Source organism: Zea mays, chromosome 9, assembly GCF_902167145.1.
Source record: "Zea mays cultivar B73 chromosome 9, Zm-B73-REFERENCE-NAM-5.0, whole genome shotgun sequence".
Lineage (NCBI taxonomy): Eukaryota > Viridiplantae > Streptophyta > Magnoliopsida > Poales > Poaceae > Zea > Zea mays.
In genome coordinates, this window is record NC_050104.1 from 17,520,164 (window position 1) to 17,539,273 (window position 19,110).

Consider the following 19,110-nt stretch of genomic DNA (forward strand, 5'->3'; position numbering starts at 1 on the left):
CCTATTCACCCCCCCCCTCTAGGCGACATCCAGATCCTGTTCCCGGGTCAAAGGGAACTTTCAGACTCACGATTGGTTGCTAAATCTATAGTACAACAACCCACGGTTGGTCGCTAAATATACAATATTATCAACGGACGGTCGGTCGCTAAAAAGATGTCGGTCGCTAAAGCCTTTAGCGACGGCACTTACAGCGACCATCCTTATGGGTCGCTAAAAGTTTTTAGCGACCAACCGTATGTCGCTGAAGGCCGTTTTAGCAACCAACCGTAGGTCGCTATAAGTGAACCGTCGTGTAGTGGTTCCTTTTCTCATCCGCGGCCTTGCTCTTCCCATTTCTCCTTTCTTCCGCGGTCTCCTTGATTTCTATCACTTGAATCTGACCCCTCTGAATCCCAATTCCATTCTGCAAGTTTCCGTTTTTGTTCATTTATGCGAGGCTTTCCTTGGTATTCTGCCGCATTTCGTCCTATGGAAGTACTTGTACCACTGTCGGCCTAGGATGGCCGGAGGGCAGCACCAGCTTGTGGGGGGCACGAGTTTGGAGATGCGCCGTGGGAGGAAGACCGACTACCTCAACATCCCACTCAAGGACAGCATCAAAGGATGGCGCCTGGAATGGTTTATCATGGAGAATCATGGGAATTCCCTCCCCCCATGGTTAGGGAGACAGCCAGATGTTCGCACTCCGAGCTGGACCAAATCCCCCACAGACCTGGAGGTGGCTGAGGCAGGGGCTCTACTTGCTGAGGTTGGATTGTTGAAAGAGAGGGGTCTGACTGCAGAAGCTGTGGTCGCTGATTTCATTTTCAAGAACATTCAGCCACTAAAAGACAGAGCATACCCGACTTATCTGTATCGAGGCCTCGCTGATTCGACCTGGGTTACCAACAGAAGAATTCCTGCTGTGGATTTGGTCAGCCGGCTCGAGATGATACTCAGAGGCAAGGTGTCGAACATTGGTGCTCATGTTGCATACTCAGCCTGGAATCTGTCTCCTTCCAAGGCCTTTACCAGTTTTGTGTCAAATCCTCCTGCTGGTGATAGCGGTTTGGGCCTTAGAGTGCGACCCTCTCCCGAAGAGGTTAGTGCTTTGGTTGCCTCACTTGGTGAAATCCCTGGCGGCGAGAGGCAGGTTCATTTCGAGGTACCTTTGAATCCAAGTGATGCAGAGATAAGTGCCATGCTGGATATGTTGGCTGAAGATTCCTCTGATGCAGCCCCTGCTGAAACACTGCCTGTAGCACCCATCCTAGAGGCTGGCAAAGCTTTGGATATTCAGAGGTCTGATAGTGTTCGCCCGGAGCGTCCTCGCCGAGCCAATCAACCAACTTCTCCTGCTGAGGGGAAGAAAAAGAAAAAGAGACGTCTTCACCGAGTGTCATGCTTGGATCAGGATGCTGGTCCTTCTGCTCCTGCTGCTGAGGAAGTGCCAATACCAGTTTTTGCTGAAGTTGACCCCAATGGGTGTGACCCGACTAATGCTGACCCCAATGGGTGTGATCCGACCAAAGCTGACCCCAATGGGTGTGACTTAGATGATGCTAACCCCAATGGGTGTGATTCGGCCAAAGCTGACCCCAATGGGTGTGCCGTCCGCATTGTTGATGAAGATGAGGAAGAGGAGGATGAAATCCCTCTACTTCGGAAGAACAGCCGACGCTACATAGCCAGCGGGGAAAGTAGTGGTGTCCTTCTCCAGCTTTATCTGCCCTCATTGGTCTGCAAGAATTGTCTCTGGCAAACTTTGATTAGACTCTTGAAGACATGGTCCCAGAAGATCTGTTGTCAGAGCCTGCAGATGGTGGAATGATGGATATTTGTGTTGATGTGCCTGATATCGGGCTGGAGTTATCTCGAGCAGCGTCCCATGCCTCGTCGACCTTAGAGCGCGGTCTTAAGGGTCAGGAGGCTGGTCTGGATTGTTCTGCTCCCATGGAAGTGGGTGAAGGTCCGTCAGCCTTAGAGGTGGCTGTTATAGAGAGCTCGGCCCTCAAGGATGGCGCTAGCGCTTACCCAGCCCCCGAGGGTGTCGCCGGGGATGATCCGACTCGGATGGGTAGCGCGAGCTATGACCTAGCCCCCGAGGGTGTCCGAGTTGGTTCTCCCTCTCATACTTCCATGGATGTTCACGTAGGGTCTTCTCCTCCGCATTCTAGTTGCATGGCAGCAGCTCAAGCTTCGGGTCAGGAAGTCGCCTTAGAGGCTGGCGCTCCTGATGATAGAGTTTTGATTTCTGCTGTTGACACTGACTTGGTCGCCACTAATGCACTGCGGGTTGCTCCGGGTGTTGATCCTTCATCGAGCCATCAACTGATTTCCCACGACTTGGGAGTTCCTTCATTCTTCTCCAACCTCCAGGTAACTTGGTTTTTCCTGATCTGGTTGTACCCCGGGTGTGATATTGTTCTTACACTCATTTGTTTTTAATGTCAGGCATTGGTTGATGAAATGGCTGGTCAGCTGACGTCACAGGGTGCTTCTGTCCCGGAAAGAGCTCTATCTCTGACGCATTGGAATCCAGTGCTGCTTCAGCGGCGAGTATCTGATTTGGAGATGGCAAATGCTGGTTAGTGCCCTTTGTTTCTTCTTTGACTACTTGATTAATCTGCTTTGTAGCTGAACACCCTTGCTTGACTATTTCTTGACAGATATGGCTCGGTGGTATTCTGATCTTGAAGAAAAATATTCTCAAGGTTAGACTGAACTGGCCCAGGTTTCTGCTTCTCTAAATGATGCTAACACGCTGAACTCCACTCTCCATGCTCAGCTCGACTCTGAAAAGGTGACCAGTGAATTAAGCTTTATTTGGCTTTGTCCGCTGTGTTCTTAGTGCTCGCTTGACATTGGAGAAACTGATTCTTGTCTGCAGGAGGAAAAACGTGCTCTTGCCAATTCTCGCGACAACCTTGACAAGCTATATCGCGATGCCAGCAACTCGTTGACCATCTTGGAGAGGAGTCGTCGCTTCACCATGGAAGATTTGGATAATCATCATTATAAGCTGCAAGAGTCCTTGGATGATATGATTCGCCCCAGGCAAGTGGTGTCGAACAAGGATACTATCATCAAGGATCTGCGTGCTTCCAAGAAATCAGTCGTCCAGGAACTTGAAACTGCTCGGTTGGCTATCAAGGCTGCTGAAGAGACTTTTGCTACTCTGAGGGCCCAGCGCGACAAAGCTATGGACAAAGCTATTCACGCGGGGCGAATCCTGATGAGGAGACCCGGCGTTGTTGTCCCTGACGACATAGTGGCTGACGTGAATGCCGCTCTAGATTCTTCGAGTCGCCCTTCTTCGTCGGTCGCTCCTGAGAAGAACATTACCAAATAGAAACACTGAATGTTTTGTATACGTGGTTAGTGTGCTCGGATATTCCGTCAGAAAACATTTTTCACTACTAAATGTCGTTATTGTTTTTCCGTTGTTAGAATACAACCGTATCCGTAACCGCAGAAGTAAAATGCAGTATGATGGTTTTGAAAATTCTTCGTATGTTGTGGGGCATAGAGGTCGCCCTAAGATGAGTAATTGCAAACGTGCTCGTGTCGGATTAAGTAGACGCGAGTGTACTGTGCCGATTTAAGTCATTACCGACTTAAACCGACTGCTCCTTTAGTTGGGCATAGTGGTCACCCCGAGTTAAGTAAGCGTGAGCATGTCGCATTGCCTTAAGTCATTGCCGACTTAAGTCGATTGCTCCGTTAGTAGGGTATAGTGGTCACCCTGAGTTAAGTAAGTGTGAGCATGTCGCACCGCCTTAAGTCACTGCCGACCTAAGCCGATTGCTCCGTTAGTTGGGCATAGTGGTCACCCCGAGTTAAGTAAGCGTGAGCATGTCGCATCGACTTAAGTCATTGCCGACTTAAGCCGATTGCTCCGTTAGTAGGGTATAGTGGTCACCCTGAGTTAAGTAAGCGTGAGCATATCGCACCGCCTTAAGTCACTGCCGACCTAAACCGATTGCTCCATTAGTAGGGCATAGTGGTCACCTCGAGTTAAGTAAGCGTGAGCATGTTGCACCGTCTTAAGTCATTGCCGACTTAAGCCGATTGCTCCATTAGTAGGGTATAGTGGTCACCCTGAGTTAAGTAAGCGTGAGCATGTCGCACCTCCTTAAGTCATTGCCGACCTAAGCCGATTGCTCCGTTAGTAGGGCATAGTGGTCACCCCGAGTTAAGTAAGCATGCAGGTTGACAGTGAACAATTCGAGTGCCTTTGAAGTCTTTTTATTGATGATATATTTCCCAGTTTACGGAGTACATTATCGTCCCAATAGCTTTTGAGATACACCTAGGGGTAAAACTTCCTGAGATGTTCTATGTTCCATGAGTTCCCAATTTCCGTGCCGTCCATTTGAGTGAGACAATATGATCCAGGCCGAGCGACTTCTGCTACTATGAATGGTCCTTCCCATAGAGGCGACAGTTTGTGCCGTCCCTCCCCCATTAGAATTCGGCGAAGGACGAGGTCTCCTACTGCGAAGGATCGATGCCTTATGGCCTTGTCATGATAGCGCCTCAGAGTTTGCTGATATCGGGCCGACTGAATCACCGTATTCAATCGTTCTTCTTCTAGTACATCGACATCCTCCAGCCTAGTAGCCTCAGCTTCTGCTATGTTTTCAAAGATTAACCTTGGTGCCCCAAACTTGAGATCAGCAGGTAGCACTGCTTCCGAACCATAGACCATAAAGAAAGGTGTGTTTCCATGTAGAGCTCGACTAGGTTGAGTTCTCAGGCTCCAAACAACATACGGCAGCTCTCTGATCCACTTTCCTGCGAACTTTTCATTCTTGTCGAAGACTTTCTTTCTGAGCGCTTCCAATATCATCACGTTGGCTCTTTCTACCTAACTGTTGGCTCTTGGGTGCGCCACCGAGGCATATTTGATCTGAATGCTCCTTTGCCCACAGAAATCGAAGAACTCTGGACTTGTGAAGTTGGATCCCAGGTCGGTTATGATGCTATTCAGTATTCCAAACCTGAATATTATGTCTTGTATGAATTCCACTGCCTTAGCTGAAGTTAGAGAAGCAATGGGTTTGAACTCTATCCATTTAGTGAATTTATCGATAGCAACCAGTACATGAGTGTATCCTCCTTGAGCTTTCTTAAAAGGTCCAATCATATCCAATCCCCAGCATGCGAACGACCAAGTCATAGGTATGGTTTGCAATTGCTGCTCTAGTAAATGTTGCTGTTTTGACAAGTACTAGCAGGCTTCGCACCTCTGGACTAACTCGGCTGCATCACTCTTTGCTGTTGGCCAGTAGAAACCCGACCTGAAGACCTTCCCAACCAGGGTCCTGGATGCTGCGTGTATCCCGCATTGCCCAGCATGAACCTCTTCTAGCAGTTGCCTTCCGGTGGCTGAGAGAATGCATTTCATGAGGACTCCTGATGTGCCCCTTCTGTATAGCGTTTCCCCAATGAGAGTATAATGAGCTTACTGCCTTGCAATTCGTTCTACTGCATTTTTGTCATCTGGTTCCTCCTCATTTTTATGTACTTGATGATCGGCTCCCTCCAGTCATCAGAATTTGACTCTGGTTGGCTCAGAGCATTGCATTCCTCCACCCGATCTAGTGAAATGCTCGGATGCAGTATTTCTTGTACGAAAACTCTAGGTGGGACTTGAGTTCGACTGGATCCGAGCTTGGACAGTGTATCAGCTGCCGTGTTGCGATCTCTCTCCACATGATGAAATTACAGACCTTCAAATTTGTCTTCTAGTTTCCGGACAGCAGTGCAGTATTTTCCCATGGAATCATTCGAGCAATCCCATTCTTTGTTTATCTGACTTATGACCACCAGAGAATCTCCATATACCATCAGTCTCTTGATACCCAGTGATATGGCAATGTTCACTCCATGAATTAGAGCTTTGTATTCTGCTGCATTGTTGGATGCTGGAAATAACAATTGAAGAGCATATTTGAGTTGTTCACCTCCAGGTGCAATAAAGAGGATCCCTGCACCTGCTCCCTGCAGCTTCAACAAGACATCAAAATACATTTGCCATACTTCTACAGTTTCCGGGTTATCCGGCACCTGTTGCTTGGTCCATTCTGATACACAGTCAACCAGTGCTTGAGTTTTGATTGCGGTGCGAGATCGAAACTCGATGTCATGAGATCCCAATTCACAGGCCCACTTGGCTATTCTTCCAATGGCTTCTTTATTGTGGAGAATATCCCCTGTCGGAAATCTAGTGACTACTATGACTTTGTGGTCGTCGAAGTAGTGACGGAGCTTGCGTGCAGTTAGAAGTACTGCATATAATAGCTTCTGAACCTGAGGGTATTTCTTCTTTGAAGGGCCTAGAACTTCACTGATGAAATAGACAGGATGTTGTATTGGGTATGCATGTCCCTCTTCTACTCGCTCAACTACCAACGCGGTGCTCACCACGTGAGTCATGCAAGAGATGTATGATAGCAGATCTTCATCCGGTTGAGTCGGTGTGGCTCGGCGCGGCGGTTTTAGCACTGGTGGTGTTGTCAAGAATTTTTTCAGCACATCTAGAGCTTCTTGTGCTTCTGAAGTCCACTAGAATTTGTCTACCTTCTTGAGCAACTTATAGAATGGTAAGCCTTTCTCCCCCAGCCTTGATATGAATCTGCTCAAAGCTGCCATACATCCGATAAGTCTTTGTACTTTCTTCTGTGATCGTGGTGCTTCCATCCTCATGATAGCTTCGATCTTTTCTAGATTGGCTTCAATTCCCCGGTGGCTGACAATAAACCCGAGCAACTTTCCTGCTGGTACTCCGAAAACACATTTTTTGGGATTAAGCTTCCATCGATATCGCTGTAGGCTGTTGAAGACCAGCTGTAAATCTTCAATGAAATTTTCTAAACTCTCTGTCTTGATTACCACATCATCCACATAAGCTTCCACACGCTTGCCCTAGTGGTTAGCTAAGCATGTCTGAATAGCTCTCTGATAAGTCGCTCCAGCGTTTTTGAGGCCGAACGGCATGGAGGTATAGCAGAAGGCTCCGAACAAGGTGATGAATGCTGTTTTTTCCTCGTCTTCTTTTGCCAAACTAATCTGATGATACCCAGAGTAGCAATCCAAGAAAGACAACACAGAACATCCGGCGGTTGAATCCACCACCTGGTCTATCCTAGGAAGCCCAAAGGGATCCTTTGGACAGTGTTTGTTGAGATCAGTATAGTCGACGCACATGCGCCAATCCACTTTATTCTTTTTCAGTACAAGCACAGGATTAGCTAGCCACTCAGGGTGCAACACCTCTCTAATGAACCCTGCCGCGACCAAACGAGCTAGCTCAACATGGATGGCTTCTCTCTTGTCGGGCGTGAAGCGACGTAATTTCTGTCGGATCGGCCTCGCCTGGGGGTAGACCTTCAATTTGTGCTCGGCCAGTTCTCTCGAGACTCCCGGCATATCCACTGGTTGCCATGCGAATACGTCTCGGTTATCTTACAGAAACTGGACGAGCGTTCCTTCCTATTTGTCATCCAGACTGGAACCGATGATAGCGGTTTTGCGCTCGTTGGCGAACCCAAGATTGATTCTCTTGGTTTCTTCAGTCGGTCGCATAGAGGTCACGACTTGAGCTTCGTTCATGGGTACCGTGAGGTCTTCCTCAGGCTTTGAGTTCGCCTGCGCAGAAGAAGTTGTCGATGGTCTGATAGTGAGGGCCGCTTGAATGGCCACTCGAAAACATTCTGCGGCGCCTTGGAGGTCAGCGCGCACAGTTATGATTCCTTGTGGTCCTGGCATCTTCAGTATCATGTATGTATAATGTGGAATGGCCATGAACTTCGCCAACCCAGGCCTCCCGATGATGGCGTTGTATCCGCAATCGAAGTTCGCCACCTCGAACCTCAGGAACTCGGTTCTGTAGTTCTTTGGAGTTTCGAAGGTGACCGACATGTAGATGTGGCCCAGCGGATATTCTCCTTCAGTCAGCACGATGCCGAAGAAGGGTGTGTCCGACTCGTGGAGCTCTTTGAGGGGAACTCCCAAGCCTTGGAGCGTCCGGGGGAAGGTGACATTGATGCTGCTTCCTCCGTCCACTAATACTTTCTTTACCCTACTCTCTCGGATCACCGGATCGACGAGGAGCGGGTACTTTCCTGGGTGGTCGAAGTTGAGCCACTGATCTGCCCGGGTGAAGGTGATCGGGTGCTTAGACCATCGATACGGGGCAGGTGGACCGGTAGCCGCCACCAGTATCTGACGATCGTTGAGCTTTTGTTGTCTCTTGCTTTCCTGTGACCCGTGTCCGCCGAAGATGACGTTGACTTCTCTGTCAACGCGCGGGAAGGCTCCTCCTCCTCCCTCCTCCTGCTGCTGGGGCTATCGCGGCTCTCCTGGTCCTCCTCGCGGCGGGGGAGGAGGTAGAGGTTGGAAGGGTCGGTCATTCCCCACGGAGTGCTTGAAGTCTTTGCAGTTCCGGAGGGTGTGGCGCATGTCCTTGTGGTACGGGCATTGGGCGTCGAGGATGTCGTCCAGCGTGCGTTCACCTCCGTGAGGTCCTCCTCAGGCGCGTGAGGCGGGCGGTCCAGCGGCGTGGACCTCTTCACGAGGCCTCTTCTCTCAGCGTTTGTCGGGTTGCTGGTTCATGTCGCGTCGCGGTGCTGTCGGTGCAGGCTTTGCTCCTCCGATGAGGTCTAGAGCTCGTTCATCGGCAGTGATGTAGAGGTCGGCTTCCCGGAATAGCTGCTCCGAAGTGGTTGGTGCTTTTTGTAGTATGGCTCGGACGAAGGCCGAGTCATTGGATCCCCGGTAGAAGTCCTCGATCACTGCTGCTTCCGCAACCTCGGGGATACGATTTCTCATGGTCTGGAATCTTTTGAGGTATGACCGGAGAGTTTCGTCCCCCGGGCGCTTGATGGATTTGAGGTCCCATGGTTGCGCCAGTTTGTCGGAGAGAGATTGGAAGTTGGCAGTGAAGCGCCGACTGAAGTCGCTCCAGTCATCAATGCAGTGTTGGGGTAGGTGTCGCAGCCATTGCAGCGCGTCTTGCCCAAGGACGATAGGCAAGTATGCGGTCATCACGTCCTCGGTTGCCCCAGCAGCTCGGGCGACGGTGGTGTAGACGGCCAGCCAGCCTCCCGGATCCTGCTTAGGTTCATATTTGTCGACATTGGAGACCTTGAAGTTAGGGGGTCATTGAATGGCCCTGAGGCGTGGAGTAAGCGCCGATACTCCACAGTTGTCTTCTTGTCGCCGGTGATGATGTCTTTTCGGGGAGGGGAGTGGTTGTCGTGGTGCCTCGACCGTCCCTGGGTGGTGCCACCAGTCGAAGCCGTGGCTGACTCGGTCCTGGTGGCCTGACTCCGTGTCGGGATGCCGTGATCCCGGTCGTACTCTTCCCGGCGACGGATCTCGTTCTCGTGTCGTCGTTCGCGCGAAGCGTTGATGGAGCTCCGTGCGTCCCGCCGACTATTGATGGCGTGTCGTAGATCGTTCGGCGGATGAGCGAGGGGTAGAAGGTGGTTGGCTGCTTGAGTGAACAGCCGCTGATAGCCCTCGGTGTCGGGAGTCCGGGGGAGGCCATCAACTATCCGAGCCAACACTCCACCGACTTCACTCGGCATGTTCATGGCTCGGGCAAAGTCGGGGTTCAGGTTGCGTCCAAAGAGTGGATTTTCTCGACGTTGCCTCGTTTCCTGCTCAGCCTGTTCTTGAGCCTGCCGACGGTCACGTCGTCGAGAGTTTCTTCTTTCTCTGAGGACCTGTTCTTCCGGAGTTTCTCCCACCTCTGAGACCTTGTCTCGTGATACGGGCTACGCTGAATCCCGTTCTCCGGCTTCGTGATGCCGCCGAATATTTCGGTGTCGGTTCCTCCGTCGGCGAGACTCCCTATGAAGAGGTTCCTCTCCTGGTGCAGTTGGTTCATCGTCGGAGATAGGATTCGATTCCACTCTTCCCCCGATGAAGAGGACGTCGGGGTAGAATGGAGCAGCTGTCTCGACGATCTTCTTTCTGTCCTCCTTTGAGGACGGAGGCACAGAAAGATCAGCTTGACGACCCTTGGCTTCATTCGTTTCTTTCCTCCTTGCAATCCATGTCCATTTTTCTGCCGGAGAGGTGGACAACGGGGTTCTCCGGGTAGACGGACCCTCGGCTCCTAGCTTGCTGAAGGTGATCTTTTCTTGGAGCGCTGGAGGTTGCGCTTTTCCCTGCTTTGCTCTAATTTTCTCGGAGATCTTTGAGGACGACTTTCTCTCTAGTGGATCTGCGATGCGATGCAGAGTTCCCTCCTCATCTGCTACAGATGAGATAGTCCCAAAGTAGAACACGGACCCGGGACGGAGGATGATCTTGTGCTGGAAGGTGATGGCCATTGAGCTAACTTGGATCGACGACACACCCCCTACCTGGCGTGCCAGCTGTCGGTGTTTTGGGTCCGACCGCTCACCCGGGGTTGCCCCTCAAGGTGCTTTTTGGAGTAGGACGGTGTTATCGACTGTAGCTCGATGGTTCGTGCTAAATGCACGAGAGACGGTGGACAGTTGTATACAGGTTCGGGCTGCTTTGAGATGCGTAACACCCTACGTCCTGGTGTGAGTACTTTATATGGTGGGTTACAAAGGGGTTCTCTAGTATTGGAAACGTAGAGAACCGGTGTGGATGGCTAAGTAGAATGAGGTCGATCGTCCTGAAGGGGTGCCCCCTAGGCCTTATATACTCGACCGTGGGGCATTACATGTGGATATGATAACAACGTGTGCCTAAGTAATAGCGAACTAACTGAGTCTATCTTCCTATAATTCAACCAACTCATCCTCGCTCAGTTCCGATGTACGGGGCCCCTGCGCGGGAAGGTCGGGTCACTGTTGTGATCACTGCTCAAATCCATCGGGTCGTCTGGGCCTGCGTCGATCCAGTCTTGTGTCAATCCGCCTTATTGGACGTTCCTCCCAGGCCCACGAAGGGATGACCTCGCGAATTATTGGGCCCACGGGCCTTTCGTGAGATCTTTTATCCTTCTGGTGGACCCGGGGGATATCTGTCCCCCACACCAGCTATTTCTTCTCTCACTATATCAATGGCAGTCGTTGCCAGACCACCGGCTCTCTGGTCAAACATAGGTGGGGTTGGCTAGATATTAGCATGTTGTCTCCCCCCCCATTGGTTTGAGTTATATGGTGCATTACTATTTGCCCTATATGGCTCATAAGATTGATCGTTCCTTTCCGGCCTTCTAAGCGGGGCCGGAAAGCTTTCCTGGGCATAGGATTCTGTATTAATGGGCTGATGCATTGCATAGTGTGATGGGAAGTGTTGCTGGGACGGGCGAGAATTCAGGTAACAATCGTCCTCAAAAAACTATGTGTCGGACCGTCCGGTTGGATACGCGGACCGTTCGGTGGTATGCGCGGACTGTCCGGTATGTGCCCGGACCATCCGTGACTGTATGCGGACCGTCCGTCACTGTATGCGGACCGTCCGACTGGGTAGTTTAGATTCTGCGCAGTATGTTGTGGCTCAGGCGCATGTCTGGGTAATTCATTAAAAATGGGTCCGTCCATTGCTGGCCCGGACGGTCCGTGCTCACGTGCGGACGGTCCGGACATGTGCAGATCGGCCGATTTACTGCCGATTTGCGGTTGTTCAGGGCATGTGTCCATCGACATCCCATAAAGGGTTGTGACTGGTCGTGACAACCTATAGTCGATGTATTATGCGTGTTTCCCCTATTTCAACCTCATGCGAAGGAAAATTTGCAATAGTAGATTTATCAAATGCACGTACTAGTCTCCTATAATCATTTTGCATACCCCCTATGATATTTTGCATTTGTTCTCGCTGTTCATCTACATAATTCTTAAGAGATTGTAGCTCGTTTGTGTTACTTACATTGGGAATATCTGGTGTGAGTCGGAGCGAAGCTGAATCCGTCGCCGGTTGTCGGACGACTTTATTGTTCCTGTCCACCTTGAAGTTGGCCAGGAACTTCGTCTTTGCCTCTTGAATCAGCTGCTCCTTGTGCTCCTCAAATTGGAGTTGTTCATGAGCCGGCAAGGTTTCTCAAGTCGGCCCTATAATGTTGTTGGGGGAGACTTCAGAACTATCCCTTGATCCGGTCATTGAGGGCGATTTGATGAGTCTATATGTGTTCTCCCCAGCGGAGTCGCCAAAAAGTATGTTGACACCTTTTTCGGTCGCCAATCACTTACACAAGAACCGTGGCGGTGCTCTCTACACAGGGGCGGACGGTCCGCGACCTGGTGCAGGGCTAGAGTTTCCTGCCTAACGGGCGGACGGTCCGCGCGTGCGCAGGGGCGGCGGAAGTCGCCGGCGGCGCCTGGATCTCGCTCCCGGGAGGGACCCCGTCGGGGATGAGAGATCCTAGAAGTTGTCTAGGCTCGGCGGGCCGACCTAGACTCCTCTAATCGACGTAGAGTCGAAGAGAAGCAGAGAATTTGTGGATTGAGAGGCTAAACTAGAACTAGACTAAAACTACTCCTAATTGTACAGAATAATAAATGCGAGATAAAAGTGTTATTGATTCGATTGATGATTACAAATCGGCCGTATACCTATGTATTTATAAAGGAGAGGGGCTGGACCCTTTACAAATTAACCTCTCGAGCCAATTCTGTGAATTTAGCTAACTATCATAGCACAAAACTCGGAACTCTAATCTATTCTACGCACGTGCGGACCGTCCGGGCCACAGGCGCGGACCGTCCAGCCTCAGGGCCAGACCGTTCGGCGGCTCAATTTGATGCCCAACAGCTGGCTGACTGACGAAGTAAACGCCGCAACAGTATGTGTGTATATATAGAGAGAGAGGGAGGCTAATGAGTAATAGTATGTGCTGATCAAACAAGCACAATTTTTTTTTTTTTTGCATTGTGACCACCATAGCACACACGATGTACTGCTACCATGGCAAGAACTCCACGGCCGGTACAGTACCGATGCTCCTGCTGCTGCTGCTGCTCCTCTTCAGCCTCACGGCGACGCTGCAGTTCCAAGGCAAGACGACGGCGCTGGCTCTGCCAGGACCCGGCTGCCTCAGGTACTGCGGCGACGTTGAGATCCAGTACCCGTTCGGGGTCGGCCATGGCTGCGCTATGGAAGGGTTCGAGCTCCGCTGCAACAGGAGTGCTGTCGACGGCCACAGCTTCTTGACGATCTTCGGCATAATCCCGGTGCGGAACATATCGCTGGTCGACGGCCAGGTTCGGATCATGAAACACATCTCATCCATGTTCTCTAATCAGTCGACCAAGAAGATCGACTGCGATATCTGGGGCAAGGATCTCTCCGGCACGCCGTTTAGGTATTCAGGGAAGTCCAACATGTTCACGGTTATCGGCATCAACGCTCTCGCATACATGGCGGACAATACTGTGAGTAGCTAGCTAGCCCAGCGTATGGAAGGGTTTAATTCTTCTTCTTGTTCTTGTTTTGTTTGTTCCTTCAATGCATGGAAGGGTCTAATTCTTCAGTTCAATGGACCGGCTGCTAATAACAGGCTGCATCCTCATATTGTTTTATGCACGCAGCATGTGATTGGGTGTGTGTCGCAGAGCAAACCCTACGGCGACCTCGAGGCACAAGATGGCAAGTGTGACGGCGACAGTGCCGGCTGCTGCCAGGCTGCACTCGCCGACGACATGAACTTTGACGACATAGGTTTCAGTCCGGATCACAATACGACGGATTACTACGAACACAGAAACGCCACAGACAGGCGGGCAGATTACCGAGGCTACGCTGTGGTTATGGAGACCGACAAATTCCAGTTCAAGACAACATATCTGAACACAACAGCATTTCTTGATGAGAATGCTGGCGGCCGTGTCCCGGCCATCCTGATCTGGGAAGTGGGCAACGAGACCTGCGATGTTGCGACGAAGAAAGAGGATTCCTATGCTTGCCTCAGCGCTAACAGCGTGTGCGTCAATTCCAGCAGTGGAGGCTACCTCTGCAACTGCAGCCAAGGGTTCGAGGGCAATCCTTACCTTCCTGATGGATGCAAAGGTCGGTGTTGCAACTGTGTGTGTATCTTTTTTGGTAAATGTGTGCAAGTACAGCAAAGAATTCCTCAAAAGAATATATGCATACAGTATCCTTGAGATCTATATACTCTGTATGTATGTATGCAGATATTGATGAGTGTGTTGCTAAACCACCTCCATGCGCTAGATGCAAGAACAAACCTGGAGGTTACGATTGTCCGACACCCTTGAACATTACGGCGCTACTATCAGTGGGTAAGCACAGTTTTCTCTCTATATGTTTGAGGCTTAGTATTTCAGAGCCCATTTAATTCTCATGAGACACACTAGGGAATAAAATGAAAATCCACAAAAGCTGTCCCAGGACAGGACAGGAGAGCATGAACATACTACCAAATTATTTTACACAACCATATAAGTATAAGGATCCAAATGTGTACATTGAAAGTTTAGGGTACAAATTTACAAGTTTAAGAACCTAGATATGCAGTTCAGGAGTTTAGGAACCAGTGTTATACAATGCTAAGTTTAGAGACCGCCAATGTATTTTACTCTTACTCCTTTAATTTATACGATTCCGATAGATTTTATTATTAATTACAATATAGGCATTTGCATCTTGATTTATAAGTTTATCTCTGAGTAAAATACATCAACAGTCTTTGACCATGCCACGTTGTGTTACTTGGGTCACCGAACTTAGAAAACCACGAAAACAGGTCCTTAAAATTTGTTGACTCGTGCAAAATCGTCCACAACTGAATTTGCTCAAACTAGTTGCCGACATGGTGTGCCACGCTGGGACCTGTGCAAAATCATCTAAAACCGGATTTGCTCAAATCGGATCGATGACGATATGGTGTGTCATGCTGAAGCATGCTAATGAAAGTTTAGGAACTCAAATAACACAACATGCCAAGTTCGAGGACCTAAGTGACACAACATACCGGGTTTGAAGACTACGCGTACTAGGTGGCACACGACACGTGTGGGGAGGCTCCAACATGGCGTGCCACGCCGCTATCGGGTCTGAGCAAATCTGGTTTTGGACGGTTTTACACGGGACGATGAAGTTTAAGGACCCGTTTTTGTGGTTTTCCATGTTTGGTGCCCAAAGTGATATAGCGTGCCAAATTCAAGGACCGCTGATGCATTTTAATCAAATTAAATTGTACGTGTGTATGGATAGTGTGTTACGAACTTAGAATATGAACAAATTGGGGGGGGGGCGCAAAGATAAACAACTTTGATTAGGTATGACGCTCAAATCAGTAGCCCATGTAGGAGCACAAGTTGATCATCTTGATAAAGTCTGTAATGACTGTGATTGTCTGAAAACAACACAGGTTCAAGCATCGGTGTGGCTGTTGTGGCCTCGGCCGTCGTCTGTACGTACTTGACCCATGAGAGGAAGAAGCTGACCAAAATCAAGCGGAAGTATTTCCAACAGCACGGCGGGATGCTTCTGCTGCACGAGATAAGCCTAAAGCAAGGAACTGCCTTCACCGTCTTCACAGAAGCAGAGCTCATCGAGGCGACCGGCAACTTCGCTGACAAGAACATCCTTGGCCGCGGTGGCTTCGGCACCGTCTACAGGGGCCTGCTCAAGGACGGCGGTGTCGTCGCGGTTAAACGGTGCGTCTCGTCGATGGCCAGCGAGCAGCAGCAGAAGGAGTTCGGCAAGGAGATGCTCATCCTCTCCCAGATCAACCACAAGAACATCGTCAAGCTCCTGGGCTGCTGCCTCGAAGTGGAGGTCCCGATGCTAGTCTACGAGTTCATCCCCAATGGCACGCTGTTCCAGTTCATCCATGGTGACGGTGGCTCTCGCAGCGCCCCCTTCTCGGTTCGGATACGCATCGCCCTCGAGTCCGCGCTGGCGCTGTCCTACCTCCACTCGTGGGCGTCGCCACCGATCCTCCACGGCGACGTCAAGTCGTCCAACATACTCCTGGACCAGAACTACGAGGCGAAGGTGTCGGACTTCGGGGCCTCGATCCTGGCGCCGGCGGACAAGAGCCAGTTCATGACCCTGGTGCAGGGGACCTGCGGGTACCTGGACCCCGAGTACATGCAGACCTGCCAGCTGACGGACAAGAGCGACGTGTACAGCTTCGGCGTCGTCCTCCTGGAGCTGCTCACCGGCAGCACGGCGTTCAACCTGGAAGGCCCCGAGAGCGAGCGGAGCCTCTCGCTGCGCTTCCTGAACGCCATGAAGGAGCGCAGGCTCGGGGATATCATCGACGGCCGCATCAAGGCCGACAGCGACGCCGCGCTGCTCGAGGAGGTCGCGGAGCTCGCGCTGCAGTGCCTGGACATGGTCGGCGAGAGGCGGCCGACCATGAGAGATGTCGCCGAGAGGCTGGACGTGCTGGCCAAGGCCATGCAGCAGCAGCACCCGTGGGTGCCAGCGCAGCATAGACCGGAGGAGATGGAGAGCCTTCTTGGGGAGTCGCCGGTGGCCAGCGCGGAGATGACCAGCACCGGAAACTTCAGCATGGAGGAGAGGATCGTGCATGGGCTGCTGGATTCTGGGCGTTAGAATAGGCCATGCTACAATAGTACCACGTATTTTCGGAGATGGTCCGATTCTCATGTGTTTCTTTGTAATGGAATGCCAAAATTCGTTAGAACTTGTCATACACACGCCGAAGAACACCTCCAGTGCAAAGCCACGCATATTTAGACGAGAGTATAATATGGATACTGGGTTAGCTGTGTCTGATAAGGTAAGAATATATATCGACATTTTATATAGTCGTCTGCTCTCTCCTGCGGTGGCGCACGGCAGCCCGCAGCCTAGAGATGTAAAATGTACATGGTATCGATCCAATTCATATCTGAGTCCGAGTATTTAGTATTCGATTCGTATCTGATCTTTATTTGTATATGTATGCTCAAAGTTATATTTTTAAGTATTCATTTAAATCTTATCCGTCACCGTTCAATAATATTCGTATATGATCCATACGAATCTGAAGAGAAAATATAAACAAAATATGAAGTCGTATTCAATCCAATTATATCTCTACCGTAGCCTGTGGTGTCAAAAAGATCTAGATTGTTAAAGCTAGATAAATCGATAATAATCTATAAAAATTTTCTTTATGGATCATATATATTAGAATAAATGTTGAATAATATAGAATGAAGCCTACTAGGAACTACATGCTCTAACACTATTTCATCCTATATAAGTCTCTACATAATTCTACGAGCTTCGTTAATCTATAACGTAACACCACACAAACTACCAACTAAGCAAGAGAGCTGTAAATTGCAAGAGCTATTTAAAAAGCAGCTAAAACTAATTACAACTACCACAACAGCTGTTCTAGCTCAAGGCATACAACAACTACACGCAAGCAATATATGAAAGTAATTGCAAGAGTCGGTAGCAGTAAGCATAAAGTAGCAAAACAACGAGAACTAATGGAAATTAAACGCTGTTTACGTTTGTGGTGAAAGTTCTGTTCTGGGAAAGTTTCTCTTTTGCGACCTCTTTCTCTTGCGTGGGAACTGTGAAATCTGAATGCTGGACATCACGAGACAAAATATTTGTACGATTGACTCCAGTGGCAGGCCCAAAGGGTAGTCCAGAAAAGCCTACCCTGTAGTCTGGCCCAATTTTTGTTTAGTACTCAGCATTTCAGATCCTTTAACCCCTTAAATTATGGCCCAACTCTCTTCTAAATCAAGTTTTCTTTTGAAAACCATAACAACATGTCTCCAACAGTTCCCCTAAAATACTCCTAACTTTTTTATAACCCTTAAAACTCCCTCCATTGTAGCTATAAAAGGGGATCTTCTGGGCTCCCTAGAAACACAATTTGCTGCACAACCTCGTCGTCCGCTGCCGCCAACGCGTCCCCGCTATCTGGTATCTACTGTCGCATGTCCCACTTTTGGACATCCATCGTCGATCAAACCTTTGTTGTCGCTCGGCCTCACCGTTGGTCCTCCTCTCTGTCTATGGTCGTGAGCTCAAGGCTTACCTAGTCTAGTTTAAAAAATATTTTTGGTTCACTTTTAAGGGAAGTGTTGGAGAGAGAGAGAGTTAAAATCTACCTTCAATAACTTTTGAGATGTCCTTTAAAACTGATTTTTAAAAGTCAATTTCCAGGAGCTCTTTGATATGCTATAGAAACCCACATGGACGACCAACTCTTCTCCATGTCGCCTCCCGATCACCAGCCTGAGGCCGTGAGACTTGCCCTGTCCCCGACGTAGGCCCAACCACCCGAGGCCGTGGCACTTGACCACCGGTCTGCGGCCCAGCCTAGGCCTGACGCTAGTCGCCGTCTCACTAGCTTGTGTGCCACCCCGCTACGTCATTGCTCCACGCCCGCGTGGCTCAGGTGTCATGTAGGCTGCGCGGCGCCAGAGTCGTCCGCCTGGTGTGCCAAACTATAGAGCAACGCGCCAGCGCCCTTAGACCTGTGAGTGCTTTTAAAGTTATGATCTCTATCAAATCTCATACCCTAGGGTTTGGACAGTCAGCACCGAAATGCGAATTTGATTATGGATTCGTTCTCGTGGAAATTTGGTTAGGGATTTGTTCTTGTGGATGAGATCAGAACATACGATTAATTTATCGAATGAAATTTTGTGTTGTTTTTTTTCTGTAAGTTTCCAACCTTTTAAAGTTGGACATTTTATAGTCATGTATATCAAACCGTTTACTTAGTTTTAGTTTATTGCATATGAGAATTTTTGTATGCCTATCCATGTTTCAAATTCTGGCCGACACTTCTCTGTAGGGCCAAAGGGAAAAGGTGCTGATGGGCATGGGCCACAACAGGTCGTGCTTGCTATGCTGGGCTGGTGCCTACTTTTCCAGCTCCAACCTCTCCAAGAAACAACCTTTAGTTACTAAGGTTGCACAATACTTGTAAGGCCCATAAGCCCATCACGACGTCTGACTGCCAGTTTCAGCTTCTGGTGCATCACCGTTTTATGCAAACTGAATTTTCGTTTAGTTTGCAAAAGTTTAGGCGAGTCCTAACAGTAGCAGACGCAAGTGTTTCAACGAGACCATTCTTGTTGACACGAACACATTACACGTGGTGCAAAATTCCTTCTCTGCCTCCTTTCTGCCACCTTCGGCTAGAGCCCTGCATGGGGGCATGGATTTGTCCAAAAGCTGAGGGAA

At 49.7% G+C, this 19,110-nt stretch overlaps 1 protein-coding gene across 2 annotated transcripts; it reads left to right on the plus strand.

Moving 5' to 3' along the window:
• Positions 1 to 12,807: 12,807 nt before the first annotated feature.
• On the plus strand, positions 12,808 to 16,820 carry LOC100280308 (uncharacterized). Of its 2 annotated transcripts, XM_020543637.1 has the most exons (5): positions 12,808 to 13,145; positions 13,218 to 13,346; positions 13,503 to 13,980; positions 14,106 to 14,213; positions 15,305 to 16,820. In XM_020543637.1, the coding sequence occupies exons 1-5, from the start codon at positions 12,867 to 12,869 to the stop codon at positions 16,498 to 16,500; spliced, it is 2,190 nt and encodes a 729-aa protein (XP_020399226.1). In that variant the 5' UTR covers positions 12,808 to 12,866; the 3' UTR covers positions 16,501 to 16,820.
• Positions 16,821 to 19,110: the final 2,290 nt, after the last annotated feature.

Bases quoted from the DNA above. Each gene is read 5' to 3' on its own strand.
- LOC100280308 (XM_020543637.1), top strand. From the start codon at position 12,867: ATGTACTGCTACCATGGCAAGAACTCCACGGCCGGTACAGTACCGATG. The intron at 13,347-13,502 runs GTGAGTAGCTAG...TTATGCACGCAG, and splicing joins CATACATGGCGGACAATACT to CATGTGATTGGGTGTGTGTC. The intron at 13,981-14,105 runs GTCGGTGTTGCA...GTATGTATGCAG, and splicing joins CCTTCCTGATGGATGCAAAG to ATATTGATGAGTGTGTTGCT.